We start from the raw sequence: 23,280 nt of genomic DNA, 5'->3' as shown, positions 1-23,280 counted from the left end.
GGGGGGACCGCGGAGGGGGGGCACCGATCGTTACCCCATACAAGCGGTATGTATGGGGTAACGATTGTATGTTATGTTAACATATGTTATGCTTGTATGTTAACAGGCATCGTTGCCTGTTAACATACGAGGGGGCGTGTCTGAGCGGACGTCTAAAGATGCCCGCTCAGATCTAGAGAGCTCCCGGCCGGCTGTAAGGGGCAAGACTGAAGTTTATGCCCTTTGTATAGCCCTGTCTTCAAAGGAAGCTCCACTGGTACACAGTGATTAATTTGAAGAATCATAGTTCAAATATTGTTCAAGAAAGCTCAGGGCTATCCTGCTTGGGAAGAATGAACATGTATGTAGTCATCATGGAAATTTTTAAAAAGTCCCACAAGACCCAAACCCTATATGTTTAATAAAGCAAACATATCACGTGACTTCAGAACCGCTTCACTTATATTTAAACCTAGTGGATGATAGCCTGTGCCAAGTACAAGGTACCCAAGGAATCTTCATTCATATTTGGTATAGCCAAATGAAGTCATGTAGACTTCATGTAAACATTGTGAGTATAGCATATTATTATAACATATATTTTAATGATAACAATAAAAAAAGTAAATGTAGTTTTCCAGATTTTGGCTATGATCACCATGTAGTTAATGTATACCTTTATAGTTTAGACCTAGTACACACAGTGTGCTTGTTTTCTGTTATTATTTCTGTTATTCTCTTTCTGTTATTATATTCTGTTATCACCAAAACTTAACTTGCTTTTACGGTTGCCACATTTATCAAAACTTTATGAAGCAATTCTACACGAAAGCAGTGTATCATAAAAAAGACAATTGCAACTGTACTTTGATCAGTCAAATAAGAAGCTCGGCACAAGCTGGTCACGAGCAAGTCTTAACAATGTATTATGCTTAACACGTTCACCAGTATTAATGTAGTTTATAACACAACAGTGTATATGGTTTATGCGATTTCTGCACAAATCATATTCCTTTATCCAACCCAGATAAGACAAATAATATACCAAAATAATTCAAACTTGCACAATAACATACAATCAGCACTTAAATCTAAAAATGTACTAACAATATCAGCTTTGTACCCGTTCTTGAGCAGGTTAACTTAGGCCGAATGGTCTTTGGCTCCTAAATGATTCATTAGACACTGGTATGCATTACTGATGCATTTATTATGCATTTTAGTTTGACACACATTTTTTGGCCAAATACGCTGTTACTAAAACCAATCACTGGGAAAGACAAAGTGTAAGCTAATCATGGAGTTGGGGGAAAATAGTAAAAGGCAGCATGGTACCTGAACATGGACTTCAGAGGAAGATAGATAGAGGAAGTAGAGTGACAACTGGAAGTGGACCGGGGGGCATTAAAGAAGAAGAGTGGAAGCTGGCCATGTTAGGAAGTGGAGAACAGGAAGGATTAACAACTGACCATGGGATATTGGGAGAGGCAGAGACAAGGGAACACGAATGCAGTGACAAGGAAGCAGCTACAGGTCTCTGAGTTCAATTACCATACAAAGCACAGGGGATCAGAGAAACTGTATAATGCTGAATGAAGCAGGTGGTACTGTTAAAGCCTGGTTCACACCTGTACGTTTTGTAGCGCGTTCAACGCTCTAAGAACGCTCTACAAAACGCTCAAACATGAAAATCCCATTGTTTTCTATGGGCATGGTTCACACCTTGCCGTATTTCAGCCCATCTGAACGCGCTACAAAATGGCCTAAGCCTGAAAAGGTACATGAGCTTCTTTGCAGCGTTTTTGTCTCGCGTTTCCATTGGGATACAGCCAAGTAGCCCTCGGAAACGCGCGTTTGTCGCGCGTTTTTTTTACCGCGAATCGACAAACGCGCATATTCTATACGCCTAGGTGTGAAAAGAGCCTTAGAGATATCAGACTGCAGCAATGTGTGAACAGGTACAGACAGGATCAATGTATAGTATGGACAGTAGGGATGTCCCACCGGAGCAGCAGTGACGCGACGCTCGGCGAGGTAAGTAAGGAAAAAAGAAAACCCTGCATCGGCCAGTCAGCGCTGGTCCGGCGAGAGGAGCTCCCGGTGGGGTTCTAATTTAGCTGTCCGGCACCTCTAAGCCAGCTAAATTAGGACCCCTCCTGGAGCTCCTCCCACTGGACCAGCGCTGCCGCTGACTCGTTCCTGCTCTCTCCGGCACAGTGAGGGCAGATTTGGAGGGGGAGGGGGGGGGTTCTATTAAGCAATTATGTATTGTCTGCATTGTATTAGCAGTATATACTCTATATGTACTACATACAGAGTACATATAGAGTACACACTGCTAATACAGTGCAGACAATACATTTACAATGATACTCTGCTAACATGAACGGATTAAATGATCTGTATGTAGCCCTGTGCTATGGATCATTTCACCCATTCATGTTAGCAGAGGATAATTGTAAATGTATTGTTGCAGGCACTCTATATGTACATGTACTATATACTACATATAGAATGCACTGCAACAATAGATTTACCATTATCCTCTGCTAATATGAATGGGTTAAATGATCCGTAGTACATATGATATGTAGCCCTGTACTACGGATCATTTAACCCATTCATGTTAGCAGTGCAGAATTGTATATTCCCTGTACATTGTAACAGACTTACCCATCCTCGGTCCAGCGCTGCCTGGCGGGGCCGCGCACGGCCAGCTCGGCAGCCAGCTCCTCCCCTTCAGGGCTGTCCAGGACGGCAACCAGCTCCGCCTCCTCAGAGCCGTCCAAGACGGCAACCAGCTCCACCCCTTCAGCTCCGTCATGGACGGGACCCAGCTCCTCACCTTCGCGTTCGGCGAGGAGGGATTTAAGGGAGCAAGATTGTTTGTTCAGCATCCGACCGTTGTGAACGGTGCACGCTGAACATTGCCAGGAGTGAACCATTGCAGCATCTGCACCTAAGGACCCATCTGAGATCCCCAAAATCGCAAGTAGCAAATCAATTGAACCGTGTCTGGATGATAGGTTAACATTGTTCAGAAGCAATTGCTGGTGTGAAGTTGATTGCCATATGTGCTGCAGAGCTTGAGGACTTAATGCTGGAAGGGGATTACTATTACTGCCTGTGTCTCAGTCTTCACATTCCTTCAAGAGACTGTTAACCTATACATTGCTGGGGTTGAGGAGTTAAGCTGTTAGGAGATAGCTAGCACTGTCTGTGTGTATATCTACTCAATCCTGCAACTGACTATTAACCGGATCACTGCTGATTATCGCCTGCTGAAACTATGTAACAGTGTATTGTGACTGCTATACTCACCTTGGGTTGTGATTCTCTGCGCTGCTAGGAAGCGCTGCCAAACTAGTCACTGGGACTTTATTGAACCATTACCTCGAGAACAAACCACCTGCTTATCTCACCCTTATTCAAGTGACGTTGTGTGAGCTGGGTACTGTGGTTCTCATAAGGCACTGTTATCCTGCTGTGTTGGGATGTACGTGTCTTGAGGGGTTGCAGAACTTGACTCACCTAAACTTGGGCTGGATTAACTAGGAAACGCATGTTGTGCACACATACTCTCACTCATCTGAACATACTAAACTTATAGGTTGCCCCTAGTGGCAGGGAATGATGTAACTGATTCCAAACCCTCCATTAAACACTGAATGGAGTATGAAGGAATTAATCAAAACTGAACCCTGCCATTAGACTAGGAGACTCCACAGTTGAGCGTCCAGATATAACCTCACGGGTCATTACATACATATACAGCACAAATGTCCCGTACATTGCAGCAATAGATTTACAATGATCCCCTGCTAACATGAATAGGTTAAATCATGATCCATAATACATATACAGCACATACGTCCAGTACACTGCAGTAATAGAGTTACAATTATCCCCTGCTAACATGAATAGGTTAAATCATGATCCATAATACATATACAGCACATACGTCCAGTACACTGCAGTAATAGAGTTACAATTATCCCCTGCTAACATGAATAGGTTAAATCATGATCCATAATACATATACAGCACATACGTCCAGTACACTGCAGTAATAGAGTTACAATTATCCCCTGCTAACATGAATAGGTTAAACCATGATCCATAGTACATAACATGTAGTTGTACTATGGATCATTTAAAGTCACCTGTCCCTTTAAGAAAAAGTATCGGTAATTGGTATCGGCAAGTACATGAGGGGATGTACTTGTACTTGTACTTGGGCCTGAAAAAGTGGCATCGGGACATACCTAATGGACAGGGATGGGAAATTAAGTTTCGGTATACAGTGAGGGGAGATAAATAGTTTAGAAAGTCAGGGGAGAGTTATCAAAGAATGTAGTATGACTAGGATTGGGGTGGCTGCCAGGGAAGAAAGCATGGATAGAGAGTTAATGCTGCCACAAATTCAGCCGTACCAGCCTGAAGTGAATAGCCGAACAGTGTTCGGCTCACTTCACTTCTGATCGGTCATTCACTCGGCTGCCCTCGGCAGCTTTGTGAATAGACCCCATAGTGTGAATGGTGGAGAGAGTGCTGGCTGAGAATGAGAGATTAGGGGCCCATTCCCACCAAATGTGTTGGGCTGCTCTGGCTGTTTTGTCCAGCACAGCCCCAATGCAAAACAAGGCAATTCGCTTTGTCACCGATTGGCACAGTTCACACCACTGTGTAGCGGTGGTGTGCCCAAAAAAAAAGAGACTGCTTGCAGTACATTTTTTTTAGCACAGTGGGATGTGGCACAATACAACCACTTTGCACCATGCTGTGCCCATGAAAATTAAAGTGACACTAAATGTAGAAGTGCTAGCACATTGCACTGTTTACTTTTTTTTTTAGAACTTTATTTAATTACATTTTATTAAAGTGACACTAAACTTAGGAGTTAAAACTTAAAAATGCATTCAAATACCCAAAAATGTATATTATTTGTTTATCACTCAGCTGTAGATCCTCAAATCATCTCTGTATCCTCCAGCAAAAAAGTAAAAAACGTTACAAACTCTCTCTTACTAAATAGAAGAAAGAACTGAAACTCACATTTCAGCAGCAGATACTTAAGGCTGAGAATCATAATTTGCTGTGACCATCTGGTCTGGGTTGAGAATATGCACGTGTTGTAAACAGATGGTGATAGCTCATCATTCAGATCTGGGCTGTGCTCTATAAACTGATCAGAAGACACAGTTTTCTCTGATCTTTACAGATTTCAATAGCTCAAGCTTAAAGGAATGAGGCAGAACAGTGATTTCTCACCTTTATTCACTCTCTGGGCCTGTGTATCTAGGTGGTTCTGCACCTAAAGACAAACCACGTTTGTTGTGCTTTCACTTTTACTACATGACAGGGTAAGGCACAGCTGTCCATTGCCCAGCCACCCACTGCTGGCTACAGCCCCTAACCCATCCATGACCAATGCCCACATTACAATAATAGACCACACCAGATTGGATATAAAATGGCTGTAGCAGCCATTAAAACATTAATTATGACCATAAACAACAATGTATCTGTAAACTATTATTTGGTGTGAGGTCTGCGCAGGCACCACTTACTCAACCACAAAAGATCTCTGCTTACCCCCTTAAAACCACTGGCCCCTAGCCGCAACCCACCGACTCAGGGACAACATGGGAAGTAAAAGCAGAGACCTCCTACACCTATTTCTGACCTCTCTCTCTCTCTGCTGAACCCGCTGGAGAACAGCAGGACCGCGCACCACGGACGCATCCAACAGGGTCACCCCACCGTAGCCCGCCATGCGCAGACCTGAGCAACGCCACCGAGAACCAGCATCTGAAAGACAAGCAAAACAAAAGAAATAACATGCAGAAAACAAAAAAAACTACGGGAGGGAGGGCGGGAAGTGTACTAACCGTGTGCTGGCTCCCAACTGCCTGGACCACCCCTCCCCCTGCTCTAACCACCCTGGATGCTCCTCCTGGACAACTTGACCCAGCCAATCATGGTAAGTGACCCTCCTAACACACTCTCTTAGACTAACTTAACCCTTTATCTACCTGATTGCCTGCCCCCCCCTGTCATGCCGTCCTTTCGCCTATTCTTTTGGCTTTTGCTCCAGGACTTTCTTTTTCAGAAAAGAAGAGCAGAGAAACAGCCAGAATTTGTTCGTTTTTTATGGAGGATTAGAAACTTGAAAGCACCTTGAGGGAGAAGGGTATGCGCCCATTGTTCAGTATAACAGGACTTCAGATGATACATGATATTACTATTGAATTACATTATTCCTATAGATTATGGCTTAGTAGGTGGTCTTAGCAATCATTATTTGAGCATCAGTAATTAACCAGTGATTTCATATTTCTGAACCTTCTGAATAAAAGGCACTGTGTAAGAGCTCCTATAACTGCATATGGTTTTCTTTCACTTCTAAAGGCAAAAGATAACAACCCAGAGCAGAAACTATTACCAGTTTATTTTTATGATAATACAAATTACCTAATAAAACTTACTTTATGATATTTTGAATCAGGTGTGCTATGAGGAAAAATCTTATGTCAAAGAATGGGAAATCATTTTGTGACTAGCAAGCTCCCGCTTTCTACTTCTACATGTAGACTTATAGACCATAATTAAAAACAGAAATATAAATTCTTCATACATTTTCTCTTCTCCGCAAACAAATATAAGAATAAGGAGGCAACAAGCAGCACAGTTTGATATTATTTTCTCAGCAGAGCTGCAGTTCTAAAATATTTCAGTTGCTTCATGTAAATGAATTGTGTAACTTATAAAAGACAAAGCGGCATAGTATATCCTTCAATGTATTAAACCAGCCTTTCTCAACCTTTTCACCGCAGAAGAACCCTAGAAATAATTTTCATTAAAACATTACAATTTTCAATTAAAAGAATAAAGAATGTGGCATACTTGGGGTACTTGAAATCCAGAGTGGATCTTTTTTACACTCCCCACGCTCAGTATTACTATTATTATTATTATACAGGATTTATATAGCACCAACAGTTTGCGCAACGCTTTACAATATAAGGTAGACATTACAATTACAATACAATTCAAGACAAGATGGTAAGGAGAGCTCTGCCCATGATGGCTTACAAACTAAAAGGGAGGGGGAAGTGATACATGAGGAGGTAGGTGTGTGGGGGTGAATTGTCTGAGAATGTGATGGTTGAGAGGTTAGGTTGAGGTGGGATAGGCTTCCCTGAAGAGATGATGCTTAAGGGATCGCCTAAAGGCAGTCAGAGTGGGAGACAAACGGACAGGTTGGGGTAAAAAGTTCCAGTATGATAAAATTATTTTCAGCAATGATCATGAAATTTAACTAATAATAGCAATGTCAGGTGGGAGATCAAACCACTGCTGCTTACTTCTCATGGAATGTGTAGCGGCCTCTGGAGAAACCCTAGTGTTCCAAAGAACCATGCTCAAGAGAGGGTGTATTAAACAATATTTATAACCTATGCATACCAGGGCAGAACAAAATATAACCAGCTTTACTATCCACTTTTAAAGGATTGTAGAGTAGTAGTATTTTTTGTGCACTATATTAGAGGTGCCAATAGACATAAAATAGCTGTCACAGTTTCTATTGTATTGAATTACATCTTTGGGCTCATTCTCACTTATGTAGACACCCAGTGCCAAACAATATTATGGGAAATGCCAATTAGCCAGGTTGGAATTTTCAAGCTATTCACCATTGTTTCCTCAAGCAAAGGCAAGCTGGGATATTTGCACTCTGCATACATGCATACACTTTTCTGTAAGTATGCATATTTATGCAATTATTGAAAAATGATCAACATTTTAGTTTTGAATGTACCACCACCCAATGCACATGAGCAGCTCAACTTTAGACTAGAATCTAGAATGTGTAAAACTCTATTTTTATCATTCTGGTTTCTCTGGACTAATTTTGTTAGGTGGACTTTCGTTATAACTGTCCCAGTTGTGTTATATGACCCAGTGGCCATCATTTAATAAAGTTTCACTTAGAAGAATTGCCTGTGTTAACGATGAATATAATAGCCAAAGAGATTCTTCCTTCTTATTCATTTTAAAAATAAAAGCATTTGATTGCTAAAGGCAATATGATCATTTTGTTTTTAGACATAGTTACATAGTTACATAGTATTTGAGGTTGAATAAAGACACATGTCCATCAAGTCCAACCTATTGTGTGTGTGTGTGTGTGTGTGTGTATAGATCCCTGAGTCCTCTCGTTATTAGGAGTACTAACGAGAGGACTCAGGGATCTATGAGACCTTTTGTAACTTAGCTATGCTCAGTATTTGGCCTTTGTGTGATTTGTAATACACTTTCATTTAAAGTAACAGATATATAATGTTTTGTGTAATAGTGATCAGTAAGTCATGGTTTCCTAGTCAATATCTTTTTCAGTAGAGAATGTGTACAAACTGTATTCAATGTTGACAACAATGCTAATATTCATATCCATAGCTGCAGCCATAGCTGCAGCATCTACATATATTTGTGGGATATGAAAATAATCCAAATATATATGCTAGAAAAACTAATATAAAAAGTGAAATATTATATTTACTGAATATAATTTTCAGAAGAGGTACCTTTATCAATATTTGATGAACAAGATTCTGAGCAGACCGAAGAGTCCATTGTATGGCTGTAATTTGTGTGAGCTTTAGGTGGATGATGCAGATGTTCTCGGATTTTATGATGATTTTCTTCAACACCTGTAAACTACAGGAAGTAAAAGAACTGCTGTGAAATAAATTAATGACAATATTTACTGCAAATAAACAAATTTACAATTTAAGTACAATCTTTCTACTCCCTTGTGACAGTCATTCTGTATTTATGATTAAAGTGCATCTAAACTTTCTATTTTATATAAAGTAGGAGGAGATTAAACCTGCTGATAGTTTTTTTTTGCCATTTCTGTCTCATTAGGGAGATTTCCCTGTACATCCTCCACTGGGACTCAACAGGAAGTGAGGGGATATTGTTCCAATGTACTTGGAATTTCCTCTTAGATAGTTGTCTTAGGGACAAGTGTCCTCAATGGAAGATTTCCTCCGGTCTAGTGACAACTCAAAATTTTGGATCTAACCTCACTTTCATTCCTGGTAACATTGGTGATCAATTACAGAGAGTGAATCTACCTAAGAGGAACACAGACAGCATGTCATGTACTTCACAGAGGAGCCTGAAGAGATGAGTATGGCCTCTCTTACACCTGCAGCCTTGGGCCCCTGATAGAGTGGACAAGTGGCATGGAGCGGCACAAGTGCCTTTCTGGTCTGCGGGATGCTGAGCTGCTCCTTCCAGAAGACACCTCCACTACTCTAGTGACGACTTGCTCATTACATCAGGAGCTTGATGAGCTCATTAGGAGCTCATCCAGCTCCTAATCTACCATAGTTTCTCTTTGCCGAGGTATGTTTGCTGTGATGTTTTGACAGGACTGATCCAACAGTGTTTTTGATGTCATCCACCTCAAGAATATATGGCAGAGCTGGATCTGGATAACTCCAAAATAGGTCATGCTAGAAAAAGGATTTTAAGCTGATCAAAAGCTGACTGGAGACTTCCGGTTCCAGCGCCCATGTGATCGGCTGCAGAGAGAGAGCGCTCCTGCAGCCGCGGCCATAAACGTTATTTAAAACCGGCGATACTGCCCGCCCGCACCGCCCGAGACGCTAACCGAGCGGAGGGGGCTGCCGTTTTTTAGCGGGGGCGAGGACCCGCTCGCTTTCGGTGCCGCGATCCAGCGGTGAAACGAGGGCAACATGTGGGGACAAGATGGCGGACGCCAGCGTTCCCTCACCACAGCAGACCCCTGCCACCATGTCACTGCAAGAAGTGATCGCAGATGAGGGGATTTATGAAAAAATTGTTGGGAGTAGTGATTCTACTGCATAGGAGACTCCCATATCAGGTGGTCAGGGTGGAAAGGGATGATGAGGGACGGATGCTAACATTATATCTAAAATACTTTGATGTGGAATTGGCAATATCTAATATATATATGCACAATTCGCCAACCCAATCTCATTTCCAACAGGTGATCTCCTGGCTAGCAAAAACTGCCAACCTGCACCACCTGGTAGGGGGGGACTTTAATTGCACTATGAATACCCTGGAGGACTGAAAGAGAACGCCTAGTGCCCCCCATACTTCGCAACCCACGCGCTCTGGCTCACAATCCCCACTGGCAGAACTGGCTTCTGCACTGGGATTGCATGATTTTTGGAGGATAATGCATCCCCTGGAATCTGATTTTACTCATTTCTCCAGAGTACATGACTGCTTCGCCCGCTTAGATTACATATTTGGCACAAACCCCCTGATGCAACTGATAGCTAACTTACGTTGCTAATTTATCATCATCCAATATCAAAGAATGGGCTAAGGACTTTCCCACCCCGGATCTAGTGGAGCACATCGTGGAGGGCTACAACTTAATACGCAAACTGGTCACTAATGAAACTTGGAGGGAGACCCAGTTTAAAATAATGTACCGGGCCTATGTGGCATACTTTCTTCCGGTGGGAGCAGGGGAGCAACGACTCATATCAGTGTGCCCTAAAAGCGGTCTCTCCCGCCCCACGTTGGCTCATTGCCTATGGACGTGCCCGACTGCCCGTCAATGGGACAGTACTGGACAGACGTTACTACATACAGAACTACAGTCTTACGGTGGACACCGATACAGAATCCTCTGCTGTATCTGTTCAGCGCACCTGAGTATTCCGCAGTAGACCCTCACTGTTCAACCCAAAGGGGCAAGGATTGGATGCATCTTTGCCTATTGGCGGCACGAAGATGCATAATGAGAGCATGGAATAAATCCTCCCCCCCGCCAATCTCCAGCATCATCACGGAATTGAGGATCTTGTTCCTGAGGGAGAAACTTGAAACTGAAATGCATGTTGATGCACTCACTGCTAAGTTCTTCAAATGATGGAAATACTTCTTGGAAGCATCGTATGATGAAACAGAATTAGCGACAATAATGCAACCCTTCAAGTACTCAAACTGGTATCTCAAGGCAAAACTGACAGGGAGCTTGGGGGTCCTGGAAGTGCCCTGACGCGAACTGAGGCTTTAGTGATAGTTTACGGCTAGACAATAGCATAGTGTATGAAACAAAACAAAAAAAAAAGAGTAGTAACTGGCATGTTCTAATAGCATACAATAACTAATGCAAGAGTGGCAACCAGCTTGGGAACAATGGGAATGTTGAAATGTTTAAGTTTGATATTTCTGGTACAATTGTTGGGGTTACTGTAAATAGCCTCATACTGTGTACATTTTATGCTGTGGAAGAAAAGGCCGAACCCCTTGGGGTAGGGCCGAGAAAACAGAATAAAGTTTGTTTAAAAAAAAAAGCTGACTGGATTTCAGAAGTCCAGTAAAAATGGTTGTTCTGTTTGGTAAGCTGTATAATGGGAGTGATGATTGCACACAACCCTTTAGTACATTTTTACACGTTCACAAATCCCACAAACTGCCGAACCCTCATTTGGTCAAAAAACAACTGTTGATTAATTTCTGCCTCAGCCATAGCTATGACTAAGGCTGAGTAAGTCAGAAACGTGTCAGATGTTGCTTTTGTACAGATGCATGTGGAATAAAATTGGATTTTCTATTGGAAGAACATTGTGTGCTGATTTTGCAGTTTTTGAGACAATTACGTCAGAAGAGGGTTATCCGTGCAAACAATGTGGATTACTTGTTATCATGTTTTTCAACACATACTAATATGGAATGTTGTATTTCTGAACTGAGCAGACGTTAGTAATTTTGTGTTAAGGTTGCTCCAACCTGACTCAGATAGGTTGCTCAATATAGTCTCCTCACCTACAATGTAATACAGGACCAAGTATAATATTATCAGTTACATATGTTGATCACCTGTATACTCACTGATATGTATAATGCATGGTCCCGTAGCTATGTATACGGACCCACGTTTGTGAAAAACCCGAATAGAAACTTTGAAATAGAAGAATGTGGATTACAAGGATACATAAGAGGAAGAGCTGTGCGTTTTGTGTTTTTATTGTTATCATTTGGGCCTGGCCACTGTGACCTTCGGGGAACCATCTCAATACGCTCACTAAAAATTGTATCTCAAGAATTGAATACTTTGATGCTTAAATTCAAATTTTTCAGATTTTTCACATTTGTCTAAATTGACTGGGAAACTTTTTGACAGGATGTCATCTAGGTATACAATGACAAACAGGTGTAGAAAGTGTCTAAAAGTATCACTAATGAAGTGCTGAAAAGTAGCAGATGCATTACTGCTTTTAAATGGTCAAATATGTCCAGGAAGTCATAGTAGACCACAGTGTAACAGGGCAACATTGAAAATCCTTTAACGAAAGAGCAGCATGCTGCAAATAGAAGGCAGCTCCTAAAATAAAGGCCCTATCAACATAAATAATAAATAAAGCCTCAAAATAAATGAAAAACCCAAACCCATTTTTAAGGGAAGTCTTGCAGCAAGAAATGTTTGCTATTGATGGGACAGCAGCTAAAAGTAGCCGCTGACCTCCAAATCCCCCATAATAAGAAATAACAAAAAAAACCATGAAAGAAGTTAATTGTCCAAAGATCTAGAAATCAGCACTACAGTTTGCTAACTGACCCTAATCTCTCCCTATTTAGTTTGTCAGCTTTACTATCCTACAGCAGCTTCCAATTCACTGACTCTATTAATGCCATGTAACCTCCCCCCCCCTTTTATAGTGAGGGAGCTAGCTTATCCAAAAGCCCCCTTATTAAAAAATGATTCTGGGCTAATCTGCCCAAAAATGAAAAAATTATCCAAAACCCACAAATTCCCGAACCTGCAGGATTCAACTTAAAACCCATGGTAGCAGCGAACCTGAACCTCATCCTTTATTATATGTATTAAAGGTATTATTAATATTAAATAAAAAAACACCCAGATGCAATTGTATAAAAAAAACAAATTTCTGCTTTTCTTTTACATGTTATTTTACTTGATTTTAAAAAGGCGAGGGGAATAGATTTAAATTCTGTGGAGGAAAGCTGGGAATGTCACAGGAAATGAAGCATGTGGAAGTCTAGTCGCTGGTTTACTTTTTTATTTGTTTGTCTACACCCACTGCATGTACATGAGACAAAACAACACATGCTTTTTACTACTGGAAGGGAAAGTGGGCTGGATAAAATGTCATGCTATAAATGGTGGGCTGGGAAAAAGTACTAACACTGAAGTGTTTTGTTAAAACCTTTCCATTGCATGGCTGTCCAGTGCTTGACCTTTCCATGACAGGGACACATTTCAGTGTCAAAAAGGCAAAGGGCGAAAAGCATATCCTTTTCTCCTAATGCTGCAGGAGTCTGAACCGTTTAATCCTGAACTCCAGACACTAAAAATTGTATATGCCAAGCTCCCTCCCAAATGGAAAGGTTTTATGTAAACATTTCATTAGCATGTTGTAGTTCTACTGCACAAGATTTGCTCCCAAGGACCCACTGTATGAAGACAGTCAGTGGGCTGGCTCTTGATAGTGTACTGGGCAATATAAATGCAGCATTTCCACTCCACTGATCCACCAAACTGTGGACCCGAGTGTGGTGGAGACAAGTCTATCTTTGTCTCTAGTTAAGGCCTCATACTAAAGGCAATGCTGAGGTAGTGACATCAGAGCTGCCTGCTTACAAGAGGCCAGTCGGATGGGGTGTCCCTGGCCATAGACACTTTTAAAGTGTGCAGCCAAATGACTATTTTTTAAACCTATGTCCTCGATCAAATGTGATATTAGATAAATAGATAGATAGATAGATAGATAGATAGATAGATAGATAGATAGATAGATAGATAGATAGATAGATAATTGATATATGTTCATTAATGTACTGATTTATTGTATGTAATAATGTACCTGTAATTTTTTTTATGAATGTATGCAATGTATGTATATGTTATATGCAAATTACAAGCACTCTATTACAATGCAAGCCCAATTTATCATATATATACAAGCACTTCCTGAAAGTCCACTGTGTGTATCATTAGAATGATGTATAGGTCAATAACCACCATAACTAATAGTAAAGGCACCTTTATGGGTAATTGCATTACATAATCCAATAAACTGTGAGTTAATGAAAATTCACTCATCTGTCCCTTCTGACCTGAAGCCATCTGGTAACCTCAGTTATTCATACTGGCATCCCTGTAGAGAGACCTCCAGAGAGACCTGTTAATAATTATTCACTAGCCCATATGATAACACCAAGCACAGCTCTGAGAGCAGCTAGGGGAATTTCTGTGACAGTCCAATGCGATCTAAAAAGCCAATAAAAGCCTGTTTCGCCTTTTATTGACAAGACAAGCCAATCATTTTGCGTTAGTCATCATGGTCACAGGTTTTTAAACATAGAAAAAACATGGCCTTGAGCTTGCCATCATCTTAAATAATGATAGACCCTCACATTCACACATTATGACAGTTTCCCTTTAGACACCATTACTTCTTACATCAGCATCTTACAATAGTATTATTATTATTTTTATCTTACAATAACACCATCACATTAAAATATGAATACCATGTGACCAGAATTAGAAGGGACCATGTTTAAAACAAATTGAGTTGTCATTGCAGTGATATTATCATCTTAGACAGAAGTGTCAAAATGCAAATATACCATTAAAATAATTTTGTTGCATCTGTTCAATAAGCAGAAAAAAAAACCTTGTTTTTCCTGCTAATATTCCAGTAATGTCATGTGACCTATGAAGTATATTATCAAACAGAATTATTAGTCCTGCCCAGTTCTCTTTCATGAACTACAACCAACTTTTGTAATAGAGATGAAGAGAGGGGTTGGTGTTTTGTCCTGCGTGAGGTTGACAACTCTGCTCTTTCATAGAAACATTGCTCTGAGTAAGCATTGTCACCGAAGTACAGGGAATGTGTTGCTGGCAGGATCACGAGATGAAAATAAAGGGAAAAAAAGCTAAACAAAGTAAAATACAGCCACAACATCTAAAGAATAATACACTGTGGTATACAGTATTTCATTTTTGTTATTGGGCTTAGATGACTTTTAAATCTCATTTTATTTTAAACTGCACCTTCTGCCGACTGTAGCAATTTAGATATAATTGCAATGTGTGGCAGCTCATACCATGTTTAATAATATTTGTTAGTTTACTGACAGTGGGATACATATTCTTTCAGCACTCTGCTCAGGCTACAAGCTACTGCTCTGATTTCAGCAATGTTTAACACTGTTTTCTTATAGGAAAAGCTTCTAAGGCCATGTATGCATTGAGTGAACAGATGCAATCATCATCTGGTATTAAATTTGAATTTCCTAATACTATTTTGTATTCAAATTGCATATATTATGATATTGTGATTAAAACAATTGCTTTTGCCACTTAAAAATGTGTTTTTAAAAATCACATTACTGCTGTTTGTTTCCAAGGAAAGAGATAGGATTCATAGGAATGAAGTAACAACAACAGGAATGTGGTAACAAACAAAGCTTTACCATGACATCTATTTTCAAGCACCTGCTGATGGTCACTGAGACCTGTCTGAATGCAGCTTTTAGTATGGAGCAGAAAGAAGACAATGGTTAATTATTATAAACAAATGAGTATTATATACTGTATACATAGTGGGAAAATAATTCCCTAGAAAACGTGATTCTCTCTTGTAAAAGTAATTACTGTTGAGTATACTGTAATCATAAATCAAGGTACTGCATCCTGTAAATGGTGTTGTTTCATGCATGGAACTTACTATTGTGGAGGAATGCTGATGATCATTTTCCTCTTTGTATGAATATCTATCTTGAGTAGCAACTGCATCCTGGAGTTCAGGTGTCGTGGGATGGAGAAGGCCTAGTGAAAAAGTTGACCATGAGCAAGGTGAATCAACTTAGTAACATCACAGAAAGGTTACATATTAGCGTAATTGTTATAAATTAGGATTTTATACAAGGTCCCCCAAAAATATGTAAGATAATTCATCAATTCAAAAAACGTATGTTGATTTCAAATATACACAGGGACTGTTTACAAGATCAATATAGCATATCAATAGCATATCATGTAATAATTACTGCATTTTTTATTTCCAGTGTCAATGAAGATTTGTCCACTGCAGGTGGGTCAAGGCAGCAAGGAGGTGACGCATCACTTCTGTTATTATGAGATATAGGAGTGTCATGGCATACAGATTGGAACTTTGTGCTCTATTAAATTAATATCACATGAAAATGATTAAAGGACGATATTAGATTTATAATTTGTACTTTTAGAACATGTATATTACTATCTTGTTGTTACATTGTGAAATACTTAAATAAAATAAGATTGATCCTACACACTGACTATAGAATGTCATAATACCTTCTGTAGAAAGAGCTAGGAATTCTTTTACTTTCCTTTGTGAGTGCATTACCCCGTTATCATCCCATGTTGTACTTTTTTCTTCATGATAGTCGACATTTCGATCGTATGCATGATCTAACAATGAAAGTCGTAAGTCTGCAAGAGATTCTTCTGGATCAGATAAACCGATAGTTAAGGAAGCAGTATATTTGCAAATATCTGAAATAAAAACATGTTTCATTAATATTTGTTTTCTTTTTATTCATTACCAACTGCATGTTTTATCAGTGTGATTTCGCCATTACTATATTGAACAATGTTGAAAACCACGGGCTTGAAATCAATAAGTGAAGATCAAGGCCATCCCTATAATGAAGAAGCCTGAGGCAGTCACCTCAGGCAGCATCTCATTAGGGGGCAGCAGGTGTGGGGGGTGGCAGAGGGGCTTACATGGTATCCCAGGTTACTAGGAGTTCTTAGCAACCTGTTACACTCTATCTGGCTTCCCACCCCGCTCACTGACGTCATCATTTACCAGAATGCTGAGCGGGACACTCTGGCTGGCATCCTGCCGAGTTCCTGACAACTGGTGATATCACTGAGCTGGCCTCCCCCACTCTAGTGCCTCAGGCAGCATATAGGGTAGGGATGGTCCTTGTGTAGATTAACCATTTAATAAGGAACACCTAGAAATGTTAATTGTACCTAAGTAGTACCCCGGAAAATCTACCTTTTCTTGAATTCCTTGTACAAATGAGTGTACTTCCTGTTCCTGCAGCCTCATAGCAGTATATCTGCTATAGTGAGATCTAACACACCTCCTGGCTGCTAGTTGTACAAGATTTGGAGGCATGATTTGGTGATGTCACTTCCGTGCTACTCACTGTTCTTGCTGAAAAGGAAGCAGATCTCTGTGCTTCTACTTCATTTATTCTGTGAATATGTGCTTTCTCTCCCTTCTGCTTCCTTATTATTCCTTATTATTCAACTATCAGTCATCAGGAGATGCTCTGACAGGAAAAAAAGCCCTGCTCCTCTACCAAGATGGTCACCTCCGCACGCAGACACAGAAGAAGTGCATTATGCAGAAGAAGGCATTGTAAGTCAGTAATGGGGAAAGATCAGCCATGGGGGGGGGGGGGTTTGACTCCAAGCAATACTGGTGGCTATTGGGGCATGGTATTTTGCAGCAAAAGGTCAGTGCAATTTTGATGTTGCTATGACATCCAACAGGTTTGCCCATAATGTGTTCCATGATTCCTAGGCTTACCTGTGCTTTTTCTACTTTGTCCCACAGCCAATAAGAACAGTTGTTTCAGAAGACTTAAACCTTTATGTAAATGCACTGCAGAAGCTTGTGTGTGCCAACGCCTGTACATCAAGCCAAATACATCTTAGGGTTTCCCTAAGCCTTCTCATCTGGACAAATAGCTTGCTCTTTTTACTGGTCCACATTCTCAGAGCTCACATTATCAGCACTGCTGTAGAGGGCTTCCCCATGACTTTTTAATCCCCTTTTTCTTCTGAATCCTAATCATCCTCAATCAGCTTACTGCTGCAGCTCTGGCCAGATCCTACAGTGATGTTGATGTTGCTTTCTTCTTGTTATCATCTTCTTCAGACATCTCTTTTTTTTTTTTTTCAATCGACCAACAGCAGCATTTGTTATTGTAAATGTAATAGCAGTGCAGGCTGTAACAAAGTTTTTCTGACTCTTTTTTTGTGATTTAGGCCCCTTTTACATGGGCATTCCAAACAGGTACGTCTGTCAGTTTTTTAGATAGATCTGATCAGAATCCTAGAGCAAGTCTATTAGCGTCTGATTACATGCGAGTACCCGTGACCCTGGCCAGGTACAAAAAAACAAGCGGGAACAGAGTTCTGTTTTGGTGGACCTGATCGTGGCGGATGAGGGGTAATCTGGTAAAAACAGGCACATATCCTTTTACATCCGACTCCCCATAGACCAACATGGGTCCAGTAATTTTAGTTTTTAACTCCATCACAAGATGGATCCCTCACATCCATGTGAAAGGGGCCTTAGAATGATTTGGCTACTGTGATATTATGGGGTTGATTTACTAATGGCTGTTCACTTTGCATGGGAATTTGCACTTTGCAAATGAAGTTTCCCCTTGGTTTACTTAATGAGGTGAAGCTCTGCTGACTTTTGTCATCCAATAATATGCAAGTTAAAATACTGTGTTTTTATATTTTATTTTTCACATGATTGGGTATTCTTTGAAATCTCACCACAATTACCAAGTGAGGAAAACTTCCCCTGCAAAGTGCAAAATTCCCTTTCAGAGCAAACAGCCTATTTGTCTTTTGTAAATCAACCTCTATGACTCTTTAGGTTGTAAACGGGTCTGTAAAGCTTTAAGCAAGTGAAACATACATTTCTACCTGCCCTGTACTTCAAAAGTTATGTGTTTTGAAATGTAGCAATCCTTTTTAACTTTTTTTTTATTGTCAAGTAACCACCCACTATCAGCAACACACTAATTACTATATTATTTGCTATGCAAAAAAAAAAAGGATGTGTTTTGGGGCATTTCTATTTTTTGGTGGGTGTGATATCTGTGCAGATTAAGGTTTTGGTTTTAGATATTATCCACTATTTAGGGATCATAAAGACAAAGTACTATACGTGCAGTTTTATGCATGCAAATCAAGTCTTCCAAAAGAATAATGGAATTACATAATGCCATATTTACATAGAAGACCTGTACAAATGCCCCACCCATTGGGCTAGTAAACAAGTAATTTGCCTCTATCGAAGCAGAACACCCGCCCACTGACAGTGCTATCAACAGCAGAAAGCTAATAACATTTACATTATGCACCAAAGAAAAAATAAAAATAAACATAGAGCACACCTTTTAGTCCTGTGATTGGCAGCTGATATTTATAACCTACTGAGGCCTTCTTAAGAGGTGCCCAGATTTAAACTTTAAACTTATCATGTTGCTGTATGTGACCCATGAGGGAAATGTCACTCAGGAGTAAGTAGAAAAAGATGAGGAACATATATTAAGTGTTACACCTATGCTGTAGTTTGATTTTGCAAGACTTAAGTAGTATCTAAAACAACAACATCAAAAAGAAGTACAAGGAAAAGGATAGGGAACTCACTTGTATTAATGTAATAGGGAGCTATGAGGGAAGTCAGTTTCTAATGTTTCTAAACAATAGCTGCTACAATAGCTACTAATTAGTCACATTCAACTGGACTTGCTATGTAACATTGAAGATGTTTCTCTGCTTTTCCAAGCAACTTCTCCAGCTCATCATAAACTAATTTTCAAGTTTTCTACAGTAATTTCACTGGGAAAAGGCATCTGGCGAGTGTGCCTGCTCTATTAGATTGGCCCCTCTTTCAGTGGTCAGCATAATGTACAAGTGCTGTGCAGGGTTGGGCACAACAGAATAATTAGCTGCCCAGAGGTGTCAAAGTCCAAGTGCACAGGAGAATCCCTTGGCTGATGACCTGTGCGAGTAGCTAAATGTGTTGTGCTGTAAAATTCCAGTGTTCCAGTGTAATCAGTTTGTGAATTGCCACAATATTTTATCTGTGCCAAACTTCCTCCCAAACAAATGCCCAGTCACAGCTAAGCTGCAAAGTAGCTAGTCTCCTATTTTTTAATATGTTCATTTGTAAGACGTGTATGTTGAAGTACCACCTGTGAGTTACCCACCTTTGTTGTCAAACTATTTATCTGTTGTGAGATAGCTCAACACTGTGCCTGAAACAAAATTGCATCATATCAGTTGAAGAGACTGGCAGAGCTGCTAATCTCGTGAAACCTGTCAGAGGAACCAAAGGAATGAAACAAAGAAGAGCAAAGAGGCTTCATTTCTAGAAGTATTTCTTTCTGTTCGGCACAACGGTTCCTGCAAATTAATCAGGACATAACCTGATAAAAAAGTATACCTTTCTGAAGGGTTTAAATCTTCACATCTAGGCTTGATGGCAAGTGTTTAACAGCATGGCTACCCAGCAGTTATCTGCCTTTTTATTAATACCCTCGTAATTTTGGAAACAAGCAAATATACAAGCTGCCATGTTTCTAGCATGTCTAAAGCCACACTTGCTTTACTCTCCACCCAACAATGGAATATGCCTTCATCAACATTGCAGCCAACACCGGCATATCTGCTACGATTGCTTTCTTGTTAGGCTGCGTTCAGACCTGACCGTTTTGTAGGGCGTTCTACGCTCGACGAATGCTCTACAAAACGGTCAAAAATATAAATTGCATTGTAGTCAATGCCCTCGTTCCCATCTCGCCGTATTTCCGCCCGTCCCTAACGCCCTACAAAACGGCCCACGCCTGAAAAGGTCCCGGGACTACTTTGGGCCGTTTTGTAGGGCGTTTTCCATTTGGATACTGCCAAGTAGCCTTTGGAATCGCGCGGCGGTCGCGCGACTTTTTTTTACCACGTGACGGTCGCGCGACAGACGCGCATATTACAATACGCCTAGGTGTGAATGGGGCCTAAAGGTGGCTTCCTCTATTGGTGTACCCAGGGTAAATAGACTTTTTGTACCCTTTGATTCTTTTAATTTCATCTAAATCATACCAAGATAAAGTGGCATAAAAAGCAGTCTACTAAGAAATGTTAAGCATTAGCAGACAAAGTTGCTTACAATTTATTTTTCTTTTACAAACATACTTGTGCTTTTTTTAATCTTTTTTTAGGTACTTCCTAAGTTCTGCAAAGCATACTAAATGCTATACAGATGATTGCACACTCTGCAAAGTCTATTACATTTAGTAATAAGCAGCAGCTGGCCTCACATAAGGACAAGATGCTCTATCTGTTCTTCAGTTCACAGGTACACAAGGTAACAGCTTATTCACATTTATGAGCAGTTGATATTAGTGCAGAAGGTAAAGGGAGCACATTAAACCACTCCTCCTAATGAGAGGCTTAGATTGCATAGTCTATCTTAAGCAACATCTAAATACAATAACTTCCACTGTACTTTTGTCATTTCTTAATTGCTTTTTTATTAAATAAGAGGCTTTTCTTTCTTTAAAGTGAACTTGTTGAGACCCCAAAAATGTCTATAAATCAATCTCTGAGTCCTTGTGGAGCCCCTCGGATCCTAGACTTAGACTGAACACAGTTGAACATAGCTTATCCATGAGGTCACGCAAAGTAAGATATTCTGTTAGTAGACTGCATCATTGACCAGTAAGGACCCTCTCCTTGGAAAGGGGGGTTTCATTTGGTGGAACTAATAGATGAAGTCAAATAAAGTTATAGCCCAAAGCAGAACAGACACGGTTTTTCTGTTTAAAAGACAAATTTACCTTTGTCGAAGTTGTCAGTTAATAAATCCCCCCCATTCCGATAAGTGCAGCCAATCTGGGATAATACTGATCTCCCTCCCCTATCCAGTGATCTTTCCTCCATTAACCTCCCAGTCGCCTCTTTTTTATACTGCACATATGTACCACGGCCCTGTTTATTCTTAAAGGTAAGCCATACTCATGGTGGCCTCCAGCGGACACTTGGAGTACAGCTTACACATTGGAAGGAAAGGGGCTGCAGCTCCAGAGCAACAGCCATCAAACTTATTGTCCCCTGACTGTGAAGTTGATGAGTCAAACCTAATATAAAGAAGCAAGCCCTAAATTATAGAGATTTTTGCATATTCAGATTGCTGCATAAGTCTTTTGTGACTGGTTCTCTTTAAGGAATTATATAATGCATTAAGAGAGACTATAGAGATGCAACTTTGAACTAACCACCAAGAGGTTAGTTCAAAGGTTCTGATTTACTGTGACTGCCACTCATGATTATAAATCAGATCTAAAAAAATCGAACAAGATATTGAAATGCACTGATAAAACTCAACCAAGAAAAAAAACAAATCAGAAACTACCCAGACCATCTTAAATTATATTAATTTAAGGTAACAAAAAAATGTAATTTGTTATGAATCTGCACATACTGTATATAAGATATAAAAATTTGACATTATTGGCTAGTTCAAAAAGACAAAGTAAAGAACAAAAAACAATGAGTAATTTGCAATAGCCCATATCAAACAGCTGGATTTTACTTTCTTAAAGCCAGTCCATTGAAAGTTGAGTTCTGATTAGCTGTAATAGATTACTGCACTTTGCTCCATTTAAATGGTAAATGTGACTAGTTCCCATCAGAAGCACTTGAAATAATAGGCCTGCACTGCATAGCATTTTATAAACATTTTCAAAACTCTTTATTTTTGCGCTGTGTGAGCATATTTTAAATGCTTAGGCAAGTGTAGCCCCTACCACCTTTTGTGGAGTGGCTACTAGAAGTTTAGTGTTGCCAGAACTGTAGTCAGTCTGGCTGAATTATAGTTGGCATTATCTGGTTAATTCCAGGTGTTCTAGCATTGATTGTACCTGCTTGAGTGAGGTGTGACTCTGCTGCAGTGTGGGACATCCAATGGGAAGACATTATGAGTGTGTGTGTGTGGCTCACCAGCCAATCACTGGGGGTTAATGACCAGAAGTGCATGCTGGGAAAGTGATATATACTTAGGGGAATTGCCATGTGCTCAGTCTAGTTCCAGTCTGTTTGGAGTTTCAACCTGCCGCCTAGGCTTAGGCCTGGGGGTGGGAATGTTCAAGTACGGGAAATGCATTGCTAGGCCTTAAGCCTATAGGAGGCCTAATACTGATTGAGGAGGAGAACCTGGGAAGCTGATGGCTGCTGGTGGTGCCTGGAATAGAATGGACCTCAGGAACAAGTCGGGTTTTTCTCCTACTGAAGATCTCATGCCTATCCCTGTTGAGCTGTTGCTTAAATGCCCAGTGTTAGCATGTGCTCCTATCGATCCTGCACTGTGGAATAGTGAAAAGGGACTGGTGAGTCTGCAGTCTGTTCTATTTTTTTTTTCTCATGGATGTCCTAAGCCCTAAACCCTC

The 23,280-nt window shown here is 40.3% G+C and overlaps 2 protein-coding genes across 2 annotated transcripts in view; both read right to left on the bottom strand.

The window, feature by feature from the left end:
• The window catches only part of LOC108789609, a 94,651-nt gene extending 87,250 nt beyond the window's left edge, over window positions 1-7,401 (bottom strand). The window contains exons 1-2 of the mRNA XM_018559670.1: window positions 7,347-7,401; window positions 5,707-5,790 (exon numbers count right to left, since the gene is read on the bottom strand). Coding sequence (XP_018415172.1) covers window positions 5,707-5,790; window positions 7,347-7,401 — 139 coding nt within the window. The remainder of the gene's footprint in view (window positions 1-5,706; window positions 5,791-7,346) is intronic.
• Window positions 7,402-16,100: 8,699 nt separating this feature from the next.
• The window catches only part of LOC108789608, a 50,636-nt gene continuing 43,456 nt past the window's right edge, over window positions 16,101-23,280 (bottom strand). Inside the window, exons 5-6 of the mRNA XM_018559669.1 lie at window positions 16,370-16,570; window positions 16,101-16,159 (exon numbers count right to left, since the gene is read on the bottom strand). Coding sequence (XP_018415171.1) covers window positions 16,101-16,159; window positions 16,370-16,570 — 260 coding nt within the window. The remainder of the gene's footprint in view (window positions 16,160-16,369; window positions 16,571-23,280) is intronic.

The sequence above is a fragment of the Nanorana parkeri genome, unplaced genomic scaffold, assembly GCF_000935625.1.
Source record: "Nanorana parkeri isolate BGI_ZX_2015 unplaced genomic scaffold, ASM93562v1 scaffold411, whole genome shotgun sequence".
NCBI classification, from domain to species: Eukaryota; Metazoa; Chordata; class Amphibia; order Anura; family Dicroglossidae; genus Nanorana; species Nanorana parkeri.
The sequence above is the reverse complement of the archived record's forward strand: the minus strand, read 5'-3'. Positions and strand labels throughout refer to the sequence as shown.